Source organism: Thalassophryne amazonica, chromosome 16 (genome assembly GCF_902500255.1).
Source record: "Thalassophryne amazonica chromosome 16, fThaAma1.1, whole genome shotgun sequence".
Classification (NCBI taxonomy): Eukaryota; Metazoa; Chordata; class Actinopteri; order Batrachoidiformes; family Batrachoididae; genus Thalassophryne; species Thalassophryne amazonica.
Window position 1 is genome coordinate 47,018,675 of NC_047118.1, and position 19,401 is coordinate 47,038,075.

Sequence of the window (19,401 nt, forward strand, 5' to 3'; positions counted from 1 at the left end):
CATTTTAACACACAAGCCATTTGAGGGTTAATTTTAGTTTACACCTTGATAGTCTCTAAATGTACAAACCAATAACTGTCAGAGTTTGCGGATATTTCAAATGAAGCTCAGTCCGTCTTCATATATAAAATGGAAAAAAGAAATCTAATTTAGGAAAAAAAAAAAGCCCACTTTAAATACACCATAAAGATTTAAGCATTAATTCATTCATTCCTTCATTTTCTGCCTCTTATCTGGGTCTGGGTCACAGTGGCAGCAGATGAAGCAGCTCATCCTATGCTTCTCTATTGTTGGCCAAGTCCTGTAACTCTTTCCAGGGGAACCCGAGGTGTTCCGAAACCAGCTGGGAAATATAATCCCTCCAGCATGTCCTAGGTCTTCCCCAGGGCCTCTTCCTAGTTGGATGTACCTGGAAGACCTCCCTAGGGAGACGACCAGGGGGCATCCTCACCAGATGCCAGAACCACCTCAGCTGGCTCTTTTCGCTATGAATAAGCAGCTGCTCTACTCAGAGTCCCTTCCAGATAGTTGAGCTTCTCACCCTGTCTAGAAGTGGAAGCCCAGACACCTGACGAAGGAATCTCATTTCTGCGCCCTATTACCCAAAGTTTATGACCACAGGCAAAGACAAGAGCAGAAATAGACTGGTAAATCGAGAAATCACCTTCTGACTCAGCTCCATCACCACGATGGTCCAGTACAGCCTCTGTAAAACAACAGATGCCACCAAATCCGTCTATCGATCACACACTCCAACAAGACCCTGAGAAACTTACACTCCTCTGCCTGAGATAATAACTCTCCCCTGACCCAGAGGGGTTAATCCACCCTTTTCTGACAGAGGACCATGATCTCAGATTTGAAGGTGTTGATTCTCATCCCAGTCGCTTCACACTCAAACCTGCTCAGTGTGCACTGGGCGTCACTGTCTGATAAAACCAACAGAACAAATTCATATGCAAAAAGCAGAGATGCAACTCTGATGTTACCAAACTGAACACCGTCGTGTCATCTTGAAATACCGTACATGAATATCATCATAATCATTATGGTTAGGGTTGGGGATAGGAGTAGGGCTAGTAATAGTGAGTTAAAAATTTTTTAAAAACCCCGTCACAAAAATTTGAATCATTTCGTGACATGAGGACGAAAAAAAAACCTGAGACTGGGCTGAGGATACATGCACACACACATATACATTTTATATATATATATATATATATATATATATATATATATATATGTGTGTGTGTGTGTGTGTGTGGGTGTGTGTGTGTGTGTGTGTGTGTGTATACACTCAACAAAAATATAAACGCAACACTTTTGGTTTTGCTCCCATTTTGTATGAGATGAACTCAAAGATCTAAAACTTTTTCCACATACACAATATCACCATTTCCCTCAAATATTGTTCACAAACCAGTCTAAATCTGTGATAGTGAGCACTTCTCCTTTGCTGAGATAATCCATCCCACCTCACAGGTGTGCCATATCAAGATGCTGATTAGACACCATGATTAGTGCACAGGTGTGCCTTAGACTGCCCACAATAAAAGGCCACTCTGAAAGGTGCAGTTTTATCACACAGCACAATGCCACAGATGTTGCAAGATTTGAGGGAGCGTGCAATTGGCATGCTGACAGCAGGAATGTCAATCAGAGCTGTTGCTCGTGTATTGAATGTTCATTTCTCTACCATAAGCCGTCTCCAAAGGTGTTTCAGAGAATTTGGCAGTACATCCAACCAGCCTCACAACAGCAGACCACGTGTAACCACAGCAGCCCAGGACCTCCACATCCAGCATGTTCACCTCCAAGATCGTCTGAGACCAGCCACTCGGACAGCTGCTGAAACAATCGGTTTGCATAACCAAAGAATTTCTGCACAAACTGTCAGAAACCGTCTCAGGGAAGCTCATCTGCATGCTCGGGGTCCTCATCGGGGTCTCGACCTGACTCCAGTTCATCGTCGTAATCGACTTGAGTGGGCAAATGCTCACATTTGCTGGCGTTTGGCACATTGGAGAGGTGTTCTCTTCACGGATGAATCCCGGTTCACACTGTCCAGGGCAGATGGCAGACAGCGTGTGTGGCGTCGTGTGGGTGAGCGGTTTTCTGATGTCAATGTTGTGGATCGAGTGGCCCATGGTGGCGGTGGGGTTATGGTATGGGCAGGCGTCTGTTATGGACGAAGAACACAGGTGCATTTTATTGATGGCATTTTGAATGCACAGATATACCGTGATGAGATCCTGAGGCCCATTGTTGTGCCATACATCCAAGAACATCACCTCATGTTGCAGCAGGATAATGCACGGCCCCATGTTGCAAGGATCTGTACACAATTCTTGGAAGCTGAAAATGTCCCAGTTCTTGCATGGCCGGCATACTCACTCGACATGTCACCCATTGAGCATGTTTGGGATGCTCTGGACCGGCGTATACGACAGCGTGTACCAGTTCCTGCCAATATCCAGCAACTTCGCACAGCCATTGAAGAGGAGTGGACCAACCTTCCACAGGCCACAATTGACAACCTGATCAACTCTATGCAAAGGAGATGTGTTGCACTGCATGAGGCAAATGGTGGTCACACCAGATACTGACTGGTATCCCCCCCCCCATGAAACAAAACTGTACCTTTCAGAGTGGTCTTTTATTGTGGGCAGTCTAAGGCACACCTGTGCACTAATCATGGTGTCTAATCAGCATCTTGATATGGCACACCTGTGAGGTGGGATGGATTATCTCAGCAAAGGAGAAGTGCTCACTATCACAGATTTAGACTGGTTTGTGAACAATATTTGAGGGAAATGGTGATATTGTGTATGTGGAAAAAGTTTTAGATCTTTGAGTTCATCTCATACAAAATGGGAGCAAAACCAAAAGTGTTGCGTTTATATTTTTGTTGAGTGTGTGTATATATACACACACACACACACCAGACAGGAGCAATTCCATCTCTCTCAAAACCTTATTGGACTGTCGCCTGGACTGCTCTCCTTTTCTTTAAAAACAAAAAGTTATGAGTAATAGATAATCATTAACATGATTTGTTTCAAGCTCGCTTTGTTAGAATGTCAGAATGAAAACCTACCCTGTGTTATTAGTCTGGCTATCATTATATTCATTGTTCTCGCCCTTCAAAATAAAAGCAAATGTTAAGCTGAAAGGCAGAGGCGGGGCATGTAGTTATATAAAATCAGACAAGTGGAGCCACAGTGAAACTGGATGTACACACCCGTGGGAACAAGAGAAAAATTAAGGTTTGAGTGCGGACGTTTCAGCAGGTGTCCCATTAAGTGAAAGTTCGCTTGTTGCGGTACACGCCATGTGAAACACAACACTTGTGTGTGCAAGTACGTTGAGTACATATAAGCAGCTGATGCCATCAGATGTACAGACCTAATGCCAGATGAATGAAGCACCACAGCTCTGTTTACACTGGGAGTAAGAGCTCATCCATTTGTTTGACTTTAGCGTTTGTAGTGGAACAGCGGGTTTGCATGCGGCCTGCTGAAGATCAGGCCCATATGCCTGATTACCAGTGACGGCATTTTTGTTGTCTTCCACGTTTGGTTTTCATTGAGGTGTTTTGGATCAGGGCACGTGTGTCTGCTCTGAGTGACACAATCGTAGAAATAACAAAAAAAACAAAAAACAAAAGAGATGTGTAGGTTGCCAAGCTGCACAAGAAGACAGCTAACACCATTTTTGTGTAGGTAAAAATATGTTTGGCTGCACCTCAAGAAAATGAAACAGCATCTCAAACTTAACTGCTGCAGAAAAAAACTTTTTTTTTTTTTTTTTTTTTTTGTCAGGATAAAATGTCATATCAAATACTCTGATCTTTTGTTTCTGGTTTAACGTAAAATGTTTTTTCTCTTCATGGTTGACTCAGAGGGTGCAGAGGGATTTTTTTTTTTCAGAAAAACTGTTTATACCAACACAAGGTCAGCAATCGAGCCAAATACAATGTTTTTCGTCCTTTTGTTAAATTATCTTAAATCTTTCTACAGTTAGATTTCATACATTTAGTTATATTTAAGAAAAAGTTCTGCTGAGGAGCTGCTTTTTGTGTTCCTGACATGATCTTTTTGAAAAAGTATAACTTGAAGTTCAATCCTCTGGTCATCTGAATGTTCTAATGTTTTTAATATCACCGAAAAACAAAAGAAATCAGTTTAGACTTGAGAAATAGAATTGTTGATGCTCATAAAGCAGGAAAAGGAGTTACCACAGCATTTTCAAGTGTCAAGAACTGGAGCTGGAAGTTCCATCAAGAAATTCAAAGAGATCAGAACAAGCCTCGCAGAGGTAGGAAGCCAAAGATTTCAAAGAGCCTGGAAAGAAAACTAGTGAGAGATGTGTCTAAAGACCCCAGAATAACCAACAAGATACTAGTGAATGACTTGGCCAAGTTGGGAATTGTCGTCTCAAAGAAGACAATCACTAGAACCCTGGACAGGAATGGACTGTGAGGTTGGAGTCCAAGAAAAACTCCACTTTTGCAGAAGAGACACCTTAAAACTAGACTGAAGAATGCTAAAAACAACCTGGAGAAAGACTGTGCAGACTGGAAGCATGTCCTTTGGTCAGATTAGATGAAACTAGAGCTCTTTGTCCAGAAAGATATTGCTTATGTTTGGAGAAAGAAGGAAGAGGTGTATAATCCAAAGAACACCGTCCCCACAGTGAAACACAGCAGTGGGAGTGTTATGCTGTGGGGATTCCTCATTGCATCTGGAACTGGGAATCTCCTCAAGGTGGAAGGAATCATGAAGAAAGAAGGATATGTGAAGATTTTGAAAGAAAGCCTCAAGCACTCAGCAGCAAAACTGGGTCTGGGTGGTCACTTTGTGTGCCAATGCAACAGCGTCCCAAAACATACATCACTGCTGGTGAAGGACTACCTCCAGAAGACCAAAATGAACATTACTAACTGGCCTTCAAAAAGCTCTGACCTTAATCCCATTGAAAATCTGTGGGGTGAACTGAAGATCCAGGTCCATGCCAGAAGACCATCAAATCTTGAGAAGTTTGAGAGATTTACCAAAGAAGAATGGGCTGGGATTCCTCAGGAGACATGTCTGAGACTTACTAAAAAGTACAACAAATGACTGCAAGCTGTTATCCAGCAAAAAGGATACACAATTGATAATTAGCATCACAGGGGCTAATAATTTTGACCCTGGTAGTTTTTGGTTTTTGTAAAATAATTTTGATACGTGCATTTTTTTTCTTCTAGATTGGACTATTGTAATGCTCTATTTTCTGATTTGCTGAAGTCCAACATTAGGGATCTTCAACTGCCAGACTTTTGGCACGAAGCAGAAAGTTTGACCATATTACATCCATTTTGGCATCCCTTCACTGGCTTCCTGTTGGTGCAAGATTGGATTTTAAGGTACTGTTATTGGCCTATAAATTGTTCATGGACTTGCACTTCCCAATCTGGCTGACCTGGTGAAACCCTACGTACCGGCTCGGGCCTGCGTTCACAGGGTGCAGGACTTTTATGTGTTCCCAGGGTGAATAAAAAGTCTGCCTGTCACAGAGCTTTCTCTTACCGTACCCCAGCTCTGTGAAATGATCTCTCGGCACATATAAGGCAGTCGGATACTGTGGAGACTTTTAAATCTAGTCTAAAGACCCATTTGTTTTCCTTATTTTATCATTAGTTTTATTGTGTTATGATGTTTTCTATTCATGTGCTCTTTTATGGTTTTGTGTTTTTATTGTGTTCTTAATTTTTTTTATTCATTTTTTTTTCTCTGTTTGTTGGTATTGTGTTGTGTGAAACGCCTTGATGGCAAGCTCATTGTGAATTGGTGCTATAGAAATTAATAAATTTGAAAATAAATTTGATTTTGTTTGTCTGCACTAAGTAAAATAATGTAAGTGATGATGAGACACACTTTGTTTTTGATGCTATTTTTCTGTTAAATGTTTCTTCACTTGGTAAAAACTTTGTAAAAGCCTTATAACTGTTAGAATGGCCAGTGGGTCACCCCTCTGAGTCTGGTCTGCTTGAGGTTTCTTCCTCAAACATAATCAGGCGCAGTTTTTCCTTACTGCTGTTGCCTGTGTGCTTGCTCAGGTGCGTTGGTAAGGTTAGACCTACTTGTGTGAAGCACCTTAAGGCAGCTTTGTTGTTATTTGGGGCTGTATCAATAAAATAAATCAAACTGATATTGAAGCGTGAAAAAAATAGAATTTATAGAAATGCTATGTTGAAAATTCCTTGATCTGGTTTAAAAAAACAAGCATGCGGGAAAATTTTGAAAAAATGTTCATTTTCATAGGCGGGCTAATAATTTTGTCCTCATCTCTATATTCTGTAAATCGGTAAGTTCCATATTGGTTTGCAATAAAAAGCAAACAAAAAAAGCACCCAAACAACCAACACATAAGATATAGACAAAATAGAATTACTAAATAATTACAGGAAATGCCAACGGTTAAGAAATGCCATGCGACAAGGTCAATGAGATTACCAGTCTGACATCTCATGGTTGGTCATTCCAGGTTAGTAGGGAAATAGCAGATCGCAGATGGATGCAGGAACCTGATAATTTGAAGGGATTAATATTTTGATTGCACCTACATAACATCAGCAATGGAAGCTAAACAGTCAGAAATGTCTCTCTCACACACACACACACACACACACACACACACACACACACACACACACACACACACACACACACACACACACACACACACACACACACACAGATGTGATCCTTAAATTTAACTGATGCACAACTTTTCAGATCTGTGCCGTTAGTTTGCACAATTTGTTTATACCACCCCAAAAATTATAATCATAGTTAGATGTATTAGATTTACGGTTGTGATGCAAATCTCGACTGCAGTCTGGTGAATGTGTTTAAAGGTGACTCAAGGTCATGCTGAAGATTCTTTTGTATATATGGATAAACATAAATGTGCCAAATGTACAGTGATTAACAGCCAGTCATATGAAATGAACACGAAATAAACACGGCAGTGAGTGTGAGCCCTACAGCACCACCAGCCTAACACTGACTGTGTTTCCTTCTTCAGGTGCAGCTGAAGAAAAATTCTCTTTTCATTATCCATTCACTGGTATTACGGTTTTCTCAGCGCACACAAACTGTAAAGTTTGGTTGAATATGCTCTGAGCCGTACCCCCCCCCCCAGCACTAATGCGAGTGTCATTAGTCTCGCTCTTAGAGAACCTGTCAGCCCCATGTTGCTGCTGGAATATGAAACCAATAATTACAGCAGAAATCCTGCATCCACTTAACGTGCTGTTGATTGACACCTGGCTCATAAGTTAATGCTTCGCATGTTCACCTTGGTTTTTATTTGGGAGCCACAACTGTGGGTGGATCACTGTGGCTGTACGCTGTGGTTTAATGGCTGGAAATTTTTATTGCATTAGTACAAAAATTATAATGAGGAGGTGCTTAAAAATGAATCCAAAGACAAAGGCAGGCAGTTTTAGTGATGACAAGGCTTTCACTTCAGAACTTTCTTGTCGGCAGTGTTGTCACAGTTACTTTGAAAAATTACTTCTATTAGTTATTTTATACAGTTACTTTATACAGTAACTTCATTAACATGTTTATGCAGTTACTTTATTAGCAGCTGCTGACAACTTGCATCTAATAAGTAATGTAACTAATAAGTAATAAGTAGGAGAGGTGATGGTCTGGTGGTTAAGGTGTTGGGCTTGAGTCCAGAAGATCATGGGTTCAAATCCCTGCCTGACTGGAAAATCACTAAGGGACCTTGGGCAAGGCCTTTAATCCCCTATTGCTCCCGGTGTGTAGTGAGCGCCTTGTATGGCAGCACCCTGACATCGGGGTGAATGTGAGGCATAATTGTAAAGCGGTTTGAGCGTCTGATGCAGATGGAAAAGCGCTATATAAATGCAGTCCATTTAAGTAATGTAACTAATAAGGTAACTAGGTAACTTGGTTACTCTTAAGATTGAGTAATCAGAAAAGTAAGTTACTTTTCTGTTAAGAGTAACTAAGTTAGATTACTTGTTACTTTATTAGTTACATTCAGCAGCTCCTGACAACTTGTCCGCAGCTGCTAATGAAGTAAATGTATAAAGTAACTGTAAAATGTAACTGTAAAAACTAACTAATAAAGCAACTATTCAAAGTAACTGTGGCAACACTGGTGGTAGGTTTATTATCCAAGTTTTATCCAAGTTTCTGGGTTAGTGATTGTCCTGGATTAGATTAGATTAGATTAGATTAGATAGAACTTTATTGATCCCTTAGGAAGACTCCCTCAGGGAAATTGAGGTTCCAGCAGCTTTGTATAGCAGCAAACAGGGTAAGAAGCACACAGAGTATCAGAAGTAGACGTAAGAAGCAATATGCAAACTGTAAATACAAATAGAAATACCAGAAATATTGGCTTACTTGGCTACAACCGCTCCTCTCATTCCTGTCCTCTGTCTTCCTGTTACTCCTCCTCCCCCTGAGTGAGGAGTTGTACAGTCTGATGGTCTGAGGGACAAAGGAGTTTTTCAGTCTGTTGGTCCTGCACTTGAGAAGGAGCAGTCTGTGGCTGAAGAGGCTCCTCTGGTTGTTGATGATGGTGTGCAGAAGGTGACTGGCATTGTCCATAATGTCCAGCAGTTTGTCCAGTGTTCTCTTCTCTGCCACTGTCACCAGAGGGTCCAGCTTCATGCCAACCACAGAGCCGGATTTCACTGGCTTTCAGTAATTTTCCAGACTCAGCGATGAAGGTGCTGAACTTGTAGTGACATTTATGTGTCTGGGTCCTCTGCCTTTGACATAGAGAGACACATGAGAAGAGTGAGGTCACTGGACACAGGAGTTTGGTGTTGATATCAGTGGAGGAGAATGAAGGTCCTGGTCTTTAGGGTCTTGGTGCTTCCTGTCTTATAGGCTAGTATCTCACTGGGGTGCAATAGCCGAGAGTTACAGACATCCATGAGGACATTCGCACAGTTCGGTGAGGTTTAAAACAATTCACCGTCCCCTTGCCTCAGTGGCTGGGCGGCACCCACACGTCGCTTGATTTTTGAACAAACCAAAAAATAATCGCCACGATGAACTCCCTTGCCAAATCGTCAGGTGATGTAATTTTGGCCACCACTGCAGGTGGCATTCAGCGGACAGTCAGCCGCCATGCGCACACGTGTCAGGAGGACCAATTCAATAACATTTAACATGAGAAAGTTATGCTTTTTCACCTTATTCGTGCGATGTTGTGTCTCCACCTCCTCTCCCCCAGTTGTGTGTCAGTGAGATACTAGCCTTACTGTTTGGTTGTGAGACTTGGGTCCTCATCCTGGTAATGGTCTCTTGGTTAATTCCTGGACTGGATGGTGAAATTCTACATCCAGGATCGATCTAGTGATGCCTATGCGTGTCTTTGCTTAATGTGGGAATGCCATTTCACACTGATAAACACACAGTTGTTGACAGATCCTTAGCCTGGACTGATGGCTGGCAAATCCCAGACAATCGGGGGTTTGAGGACCTGCTGCTGTCTTCATCCTCCCTCATAGCCTTTGGGCTACAAGCCATCACTTCCTCTGCCCAATCCGCCCTTGAGGACTTCTTGTTTCAACATTGCCTCATTATCTGTCTTGTGTTTAGAGTTCCTGTTGGGCCTTCATGGCTACCATAGCGGCCACAGAAGGTCTCCACATATTTTACCCTAACAGGTAATCCCCTACTTCAGGGCTGGGCAACTTGTTCCAGAAAGGGCCAAGAGGGTGCAGGTTTTCTTTGCAGCCACTGACTCCAGCAGGTGATTTCACTGATTAACATCACTTTGAGCAGATGGAATCAGTTAAGATTTGGAATGTTGGGGTTAATATGATTGAAAAGCCTGTTGAAGGAAGATTTAACTCTACTGAGTTTTGAGTGCGCCTCTAGTTTATGAACTGTGAACAGACATGTTGCAGGACTACAAATAAAATGAGAAGCCCACTTGGTTTGAATCACTGAGTTTTATGCAGAAATCTGGTTTTGAATATACATTAATTATAAACAATTAGAAAACGCTGAGAATAGATTTTATGGAATAGAATTTCTTCCACAAAACACTTTAATTGTCTTTATAAATACCAGTAAAATTCCCCAACAATAATTCTTCTGCCTCTCAGTGTGACGGAGAAAACAGTTTTTTATGCCAACCCTGTTTTCTGCTGATTTTATTTTTATTTATTTGATTATTTTTTGCTGGTCAGACTCTTTCTTCTAAGTAGTGCTGGTTCTTTTACTTTCATTTTCTTTGGCATCAGAGTCTAAACCTGTTTCAGATTAAAGTATCTTTTACACACAGTAGTGTTCAGAATAATAGTAGTGCTATGTGACTAAAAGATTAATCCAGGTTTGAGTATATTTCTTATTGTTACATGGGAAACAAGGTACCAGTAGATTCAGTAGATTCTCACAAATCCAACAAGACCAAGCATTCATGATATGCACACTCTTAAGGCTATGAACATTGGGCTATTAGCAAAAAAAAAAAAGTAGAAAGGGGGTGTTCACAATAATAGTAGTGTGGCATTCAGTCAGTGAGTTTGTCAATTTTGTGGAACAAACAGGTGTGAATCAGGTGTCCCCTATGTAAGGATTGAAACCAGCACCTGTGAACATGCTTTTGTCTTTGAAAGCCTGAGGGAAATGGGACGTTCAAGACATTGTTCAGAAGAACAGCGTAGTTTGATTAAAAAGTTGGTTGGAGAGGGAAAAACATATACGCAGGTGCAAAAAATTATAGGCTGTTCATCTACAATGATCTCCAATGCTTTAAAATGGACAAAAAACCAGAGACGTGTGGAAGAAAATGGAAAACAACCATGAAAATGGATAGAAGAATAACCAGAATGGCAAAGGCTCACCCACTGATCAGCTCCAGGATGATCAAAGACAGTCTGGAGTTACTTGTAAGTGCTGTGACAGTTAGAAGACGCCTGTGTGAAGCTAATTTATTTGCAAGAATCCCCCACAAAGTCCCTCTGTTAAATAAAAGACGTGCGCAGAAGAGGTTACAATTTGCCAAATAACACATCAACTGGCCTAAAGAGAAATGGAGGAATATTTTGTGGACTGATGAGAGTAAAATTGTTCTTTTTGGGTCCAAGGGCTGCAGACAGTTTGTGAGACGACCCCCAAACTCTGAATTGAAGCCACAGTTCACAGTGAAGACAGTGAAGCATGGTGGTGCAAGCATCATGATATGGGCATGTTTCTCCTACTATGGTGTTGGGCCTATATATCACATACCAGGTATCATGGATCAGTTTGGATATGTCAAAATACTTGAAGAGGTCATGTTGCCTTATGCTGAAGAGGACATGCCCTTGAAATGGGTGTTTCAACAAGACAATGACCCCAAGCACACTAGTAAACGAGCAAAATCTTGGTTCCAAACCAACAAAATTAATGCCTTGCAGATGTGAAGAAATCAAGAAAAACTGTGGTTATACAACTAAATACTAGTTTAGTGATTCACAGGATTGCTAAAAAAGCAGTTTGAACATAATAGTTTTGAGTTTGTAGCATCAACGGCAGATGCTACTATTATTGTGAACACCCCCTTTTCTACTTTTTTTTACTAATAGCCCAATTTCATAGCCTTAAGAGTGTGCATATCATGAATGCTTGGTCTTATTGGATTTGTGAGAATCTACTGAATCTACTGGTACCTTGTTTCCCATGTAACAATAAGAAATATACTCAGAACCTGGATTAATCTTTTTAGTCACATAGCACTACTATTATTCTGAACACTACTGTATAAAGTGTAACAAGACACATTGCTTGAGGCCTGTTTGTGTAATGTGATGCTCAAAGAAAACATGCCAATTATGTCAAGCGCACACCTGAATAATATCTAACCACAAAATAATTCAGAGATTCAGCTTCATATTCTGTGACATCAGAATCACTGGAAGCCAAATTTAGGACTTTTTTACATTTAAAAAACCCTGACCAATATGGATTTTTTTGTTTTCTGTTTTTTCTTTATTGGGGGGGGGGGGGTTAGTAATGCTGACATTAGGTAGTAAAATATTTATAACACAGATAAAGCTGCAGATACTCGTATATAAGTTACGGTGATTCCTAACATTTAATTATTGAATACTTGTGACAAAGAAATGTAATTGAAGCTTGATGTTTGGCAGTTTAAAAATGAATCTTATTATAAATAACTATAAATATAACCAACAGCTAGGTAAGGCTGGCATCACTCAGATTGGTAGTCACTATGTCGCATCGCTCAACATTTGCATAAAATAGACTTTTTCTCTATTTTAGCCCAGCCTAGCAGCCCGTGTCTCTTCTTGCTGTTAAATGCTCACTCTATTTGAAAAAAGAATGGCAGCTGTTTGCTTTTCCTCTGTCTTGTAAAACTAGTGTGACCAAGGACTGATGGGGGTCCAAGCCATGCTTGACAGCACTGTAGACTATGCTATTCCAAAAGTTCCAACAGCCAAAATGATGATGGGGAGCTGATGGTCTAGCAGTTAAGCGTTGAACTTGAGACCAGCGGATCCTCTGTTCAAACAACAGACAGACCAGACAATCACCACTGGCAAGGTCCTTAATCCCAGAGTTGCTCCCGGTGTGTAGTGAGCGCCTTACATGGCAACACCCTGACATCAGTGTGTGGAAATGGGTGAATGTGAGGCTTCATTGTAAAGCAATTTAAGCTTCTTATTCAGATGGAAAAGCACTGTAAATACAGTCCATTTACCATTTTCTGCTTTGTTCACTCAGTAAAATAAGTTTCCATATTGGCAAAAATAATGTCAATACCGAAATGTGTGCAAAAGGTTCCATTATTTAATAAAACCGAACATTAACATTCAGTTCTTGTCATGTTTATTCATTATATGTCAAAACTGTGTGCTGTGGTTCATTTCTACAAGGAATTGAAAAAAAATACAATTATACAAAACATATTGATCTTGAGACTGAGTTGATTTGAATAGCAATTTTAAATTAGTCAAATATCATATTACCTAAGTTGACAAAATTAATGCCTTCCACTGAATAAACTTAAATGGGCCTATCTTGTTGATTTATAGTCTAAAGGGCAAGATGCAACTGCATTTACACTGTGTATGCACTTCATTTCAAAACAGAAGGTTCCCAGTTCAAGACCACCCATGTAACGTGGAGTTGCATCAGGAAGGGCATCTGACATAAAACCGTATTGGATCTTTCTATTTTTACTTTACTTCCCGGAGGGGGAGTGAAGTAATGCTTTTAGTGGCTCTGTGTGTCTGTTTGTCTGTGCATTTTAATACATGCAATGGCGTGTAACTAACCAGGCGAAACCACAGATGTGTATTACTGGACCAGTAGCTGAATTGGTAAATTTATAATTGATAAAATTTTACAAATTATTTGATGAAAATGGTTTTGATAATTATTATATTCCACTAGCTGCATGAATGGGTGAAGTCTGCTGTCTCTGATCGACTTGTTCTATTAGTGTTTTATTTTATTCAGAATTTTTATTTTAAATTCAGTTTTCTTGTTTGATGTGCAGGACAGTATATGCATCCATGAGTGTACAAGCAGGGAACATGCATCTTGAACCCGCCAGTGTGTCTGAATATTGTGCCACATAAAAAGCTGAAAAACTCTCTGCTTGACTTTAGACCTGGGCCTCTATTTACTATCAAGCTTCTTAGAATTACTCATAAAAACACTGCTAAGAACTGATTTAAGAGGGGAAAAAAAGTAAATCTTAAGTGTCAGTCTTACAGCTGATTCACGACACTTTGCTGTGTCGCAAACAGGATTTTGGATGACAGACATTGAGCAATCACTGACTTGTCAGTTTGAATGGAAAAAGAGTTGACAAGCAACACAGAAAAGACAATAAAGAATTTTCAAGAGAATAAATTATGATAAACAAATGGGAAATTACAGGAAAAACTAGAGACATTCATCACGAAATGCCCTGCGCGCAGTATTACAACCCCTGGCAAAAATTATGGAATCACCGGCCTCGGAGGATGTTCATTCAGTTGTTTAATTTTGTAGAAAAAAAGCAGATCACAGACATGACACAAAACTAAAGTCATTTCAAATGGCAACTTTCTGGCTTTAAGAAACACTATAAGAAATCAAGAAAAAAAGATTGTGGCAGTCAGTAATGGTTACTTTTTAAGATCAAACAGAGGAAAAAAATATGGACTCACTCAATTCTGAGGAATAAATTATGGAATCACCCTGTAAATTTTCATCCCCAAAACTAACACCTGCATCAAATCACATCTGCTTGTTAGTCTGCATCTAAAAAGGAGTGATCACACCTTGGAGAGCTGTTGCAACAAGTGGACTGACATGAATCATGGCTCCAACAGGAGAGATGTCAACTGAAACAAAGGAGAGGATTATCAAACTCTTAAAAGAGGGTAAATCATCATGCAATGTTGCAAAAGATGTTGGTTGTTCACAGTCAGCTGTGTCTAAACTCTGGACCAAATACAAACAACATGGGAAGGTTGTTAAAGGCAAACATACTGGTAGACCAAGGAAGACATCAAAGCGTCAAGACAGAAAACTTAAAGCAATATGTCTCAAAAATCGAAAATGCACAACAAAACAAATGAGGAACGAATGGGAGGAAACTAGAGTCAACGTCTGTGACCGAACTGTAAGAAACCGCCTAAAGGAAATGGGATTTACATACAGAAAAGCTAAACGAAAGCCATCATTAACACCTAAACAGAAAAAAACAAGGTTACAGTGGGCTAAAGAAAAGCAATCGTGGACTGTGGATGACTGGATGAAAGTCATATTCAGTGATGAATCTCGAATCTGCATTGGGCAAGGTGATGATGCTGGAACTTTTGTTTGGTGCCGTTCCAATGAGATTTATAAAGATGACTGCCTGAAGAGAACATGTAAATTTCCACAGTCATTGATGATATGGGGCTGCATGTCAGGTAAAGGCACTGGGGAGATGGCTGTCATTACATCATCAATAAATGCACAAGTTTACGTTGATATTTTGGACACTTTTCTGATGTTTGAGGATGATGAAATCATTTTTCAAGAAGATAATGCATCTTGCCATAGAGCAAAAACTGTGAAAACATTCCTTGCAAAAAGACACATAGGGTCAATGTCATGGCATAGGGTCAATGTCAACGAGCAGATGTGATTTGATGCAGGTGTTAGTTTTGGGGATGGAAATTTACAGGGTGATTCCATAATTTATTCCTCAGAATTGAGTGAGTCCATATTTTTTTCCTCTGCTTGGTCTAAAAAAGTAACCGTTACTGACTGCCACAATCTTTTTTTCTTTATTTCTTATAGTGTTTCTTAAAACCAGAAAGTTGCCATTTGAAATGACTTTAGTTTTGTGTCATGTCTGTGATCTGCTTTTTTTCTACATAATTAAACAACAGAATGAACATCCTCTGAGGCCGGTGATTCCATCATTTTTGCCAGGGGTTGTATTTTCCATGCAAAGTGCAGTAATATGTACTTGTATGGGGTGGGTATTTGGTTGAAGCCTTATGTGTTTGATGTAAACTGGGATATACAATGAAAAAATTGGAGATTGGCATAATATTTATTTAGAGGAAGTGGCAAACAGTGACCATAAAAAGTCAGCCTTCAAAAGAAATGCAACCACTGGTGACCTTGAAACGGAGGTCAAGGTCACCGGCCTTCGAACCCATGCGAAGTACTCCTCCAAGGCATGTACCCACCAAATATGAAGTGTTTGCGAGCAATAGGTGTCGAGCTACGTTGCGGCGAACGAATTGCGGCCGGACAGACGGACGGATGGAGGGACAGACGAACTGACGGAAGGACGGACAACCCGGACTCGCCAAAATGTGTTTCACTATTTCCTAATTAAAATTTTGAAACTAGTGTGCTGTTACCTGACCTGCCTATATAAAGCCTGGAGTTTCTTTCTCTCTTGAGTCTGTTGGAAATTATGCCTCCTCTGTCCAAATGATACTGTTTGATTAACAACGCATCATCATTCATTCAATTCAATTCAAGTCATTTGTTCCTCTCCTGAAAGTTGTGTGTGCATCTCTCTCTTTAATACCATCACATTTTGATTTGATTTATTTGGCATTCAAGAAAAAAATAGCATAACATAAAATAGTACAGTGTTGTTGATAAAAACAATAAAATACTGGCATATGAACTAAATGTGGAGGATAATGCAAGAAAGTAAAAAAAAAATACAAAGTGTAACATGTTAAAACTATATGAAATGAACACCACTATGATATTAAAGAAGAAAGAAACATACCTGTTAAAAATGCAAGAATGCATTTCTTTCAAAATAAATATTAGAATAAATAAAACTTTTAATTCTCTTTTTAAATGTTGAAGTTGGTGTATAATAATAATAATAATAATAGAGATCCACAGATAAACTATTCCACAGTTTAGCACCAGTAATTGCAAATGTCTTTTTTTGCGTGAGTACCATGAAGAGGAAAGCTCTTGCTGGCAACTCTTAACTGCTTGAAAAACCTCTCAAGATGTCTTAAATAACTGGAAGAGTCAGTGTGATTCTTCACGTTAAGAAATTTGATAAGTTTGAAAGTAGGAGACAAATTTCATGAATTGCACTTAAGACTTAAAAATGGCACTTTGAGATGCTTGATAAATACAAGCAAAAACCAGCTTTTTGTGTGACTTCTTTTTGCTTCCACCTGATATCGGTCCACCTGCAGTGTGCCTGTCCACAACCTCATTTTAAGACTAACATAGTCTCACAGATGAGTGCACGTTTATTTGGTAATTAAAAATTATGGGTGCCACTGCCAGACATAAAAAATAACAGCATCTGTTGGTCACTAACAAACTCAGCAGCTGTGTGCTGTTTTTTGTGAAATAATCTATTTAGAATTTTTTTTAAGATTTCACAAAATTTCAGCATTTTGGAACATGAGAAACTGAACCCAGAAAAAAAAGGGGGGGGGGGTAGAATCCTCCAAAGGTTGTGGATGGATTTTGGCAATATCTTTTGGTGATATTGTCCAAGTGTCATGGATGTATGGAGCAAATTTTTGATAGCGATTAGGTCTGCTTCAAAAATCCTTTACACTCTTGTAACATCACAAAGAACGAAAAAATGACTGCATTTCTATTACATTTTTCTATCTGAGGCAGAAGTTCAAAATGCTTTACAATGATGCTTCACATTCACCTGTTCACACTGCCATATGAGGTATTCAACAGCACATCGGGAGTAACTTGGTGACTGAGGACCTTGCCCGAGGGCTCATAGAAATTATCTGGTCTGACAGAGATTTTAACTTTTTCCAGTTTAACTTTTAGACCATCATCTTCCTGTATGATGGAAAATAGAGCTATGATTGGCCTGGTCCATCACATGTTGATAATAACGATGGACTCATGTTCTCATGGAGGTATCTGCTCTTTGAGTGCTAATATATTTTGTGTCAATCTGCTGTCAGTTTGTCTCACAAATCCATGAAGCATTTCAAACAAACAAGTGGAACTATTATATGTATTTTTTCCAGTTAATTGTGCGTATAATAAACATTATGAAGAAGATGTAACATGGAATGAACTCTTTTTTTCTCATTTTTTTAGGTGAAAATATGGTTCCAGAATAAACGATCCAAATACAAGAAGATTATGAAGAATGGGCCCTGTGGACCTGAGGGAGATCACCTTGTTCCACCGGCGCCGTCCGCTTCCTCTCCTTGCTCACTGTGGGACATCAGCATGGCTGCCAAAGGTGCACCAGTACATTCTGGAGGATACATGAACAATTTTGGACACTGGTACCCTGGACACCAGCAGGACTCCATGCCAAGGACTCAGATGATGTGAAAAGACAGAAGCAGGAGAAAACACTTCCAGGATAAATTGTGGATTTATTCCACAACCGGAGTGGAACTGTTAGGGATGCAGACATTATTGAGAGGCTGAGCCACTCTGGAGGCAAAAATAAAATGATGGCTGTAAATATACTACATTCGCCTCAGCTTGAAAACAAATGCATAAAGAAAACAACTGGAAGTTGAATAGCATCCTTTCAGAATTTAACATGAAATATTTTTTTAATTTTATGAAACAAATTCAGAAAGTGTGTAGTGTACCTCCACCATAGCTTCACAGTTCTTTGGCTGTTCTTATCTAAAGTGTTTTGGGGTGGTGATGTTTTTCCAAAGCATCAAGAACATAGGAGTCAGTAGGAGTAGAAAAACATTACCATACTGTGACAAATGTAAAACAGTTGGAAATACACCTGAAAAAAAAAAAATCAGGTCATCACATAGTCAGGGTGTAGAACTTTGCATAACAATCCCCAACAATAAGAGGTGCCATATATCAGCGAAATGAGTGTGTTCCCAGGACTGTAGCGACCCACCCCTCTAATTGTCTATGGCAAAAGTTGCTGGTGAGTGTTGTTGTTCTCACCGAATACATTGCAAACTGGTTAACTGTTTATTATTGCCATAGAAACAAAATGCATATGCAGTGTTTTTGTTTTTTTTTGTTTTTTAATGAAAATGCTGGAATGAAGAACTCTGCAGCATCATGACAATGCTTCTCTGCCAGGATACAAAGCTATATAAGCACAAGACCTGTACACTGATGAGAAATTATGATTGGGACTTTATGCTCATGGTAATGCATTCTGCAGTCATCAAACAACTCTCAAGCAGTCAAGAAATATAGTAGGACAAAGTGTAATGTTGGAAGACAGTGAACCCAAAAAGACCCAAAAAGTCAGAAAACCTTATCATGGTTAAAAAAAAAAAAAGCAGCACTTCTAAGAGAGAATGACAGTTGAGTGTGTCAGTGAATGGTTGTGAAAACTCAAAGCCACACTGCTCTGTGTACACATGATTCTGTCGGATGCCAGAAGTGAATCAAAGTAGGCCTTGATTAGTACTTGGCTGAGAGACCACTTGGAAACACCAGAGGGTGTGTGTGTGTGTGTGTGTGTGTGTGTGTGTGTGTGTGTGTGTGTGTGTGTGTGTGTGTGTGTGTGTGTGTGTGTGTGTGTGTGTGTGTGTGTGTGTGTGTGTGTGTGTGTGTGTGTGTGTGTGTGTGTGTGTGTGTGTGTGTTTCCATAGGTACACCTAGGATTGCGTCAAGAAGGGCATCCAGTATGAAGCTTGCATCTAATCCCATTGAGGATCTTTGCTGGATCTTCTGTGATGATTTATTTATCAAAAAGAATATTTGTCTTAAAGTGTTTTTCCAAAAATATGCCTTGAAGAGGCGGGTCAGGTTATTACCAGGGATGTGGCAATTAAACATTATCTAGATTGACATGTACCTCACAGTCTGTTCGTCTTCTTTAACCCATTTCCTGCCTCTCCACCAACTTTTATTTAAATTCATTCTTGTGTTTTCCTGTTGACATACAAAG

General features: G+C 39.8%; 1 protein-coding gene across 1 annotated transcript in view; it reads left to right on the forward strand.

Annotated features, from left to right (window-relative positions):
• LOC117528467 (homeobox protein Dlx4a-like) overlaps nt 1-19,027 on the forward strand; it is a 31,400-nt gene extending 12,373 nt beyond the window's left edge. Inside the window, exon 3 of the mRNA XM_034191103.1 lies at nt 17,607-19,027. Within this exon, the coding sequence (XP_034046994.1) occupies nt 17,607-17,849 (243 nt within the window). The 3' untranslated portion in view covers nt 17,850-19,027. The remainder of the gene's footprint in view (nt 1-17,606) is intronic.
• The last annotated feature ends 374 nt before the right edge of the window (nt 19,028-19,401 follow it).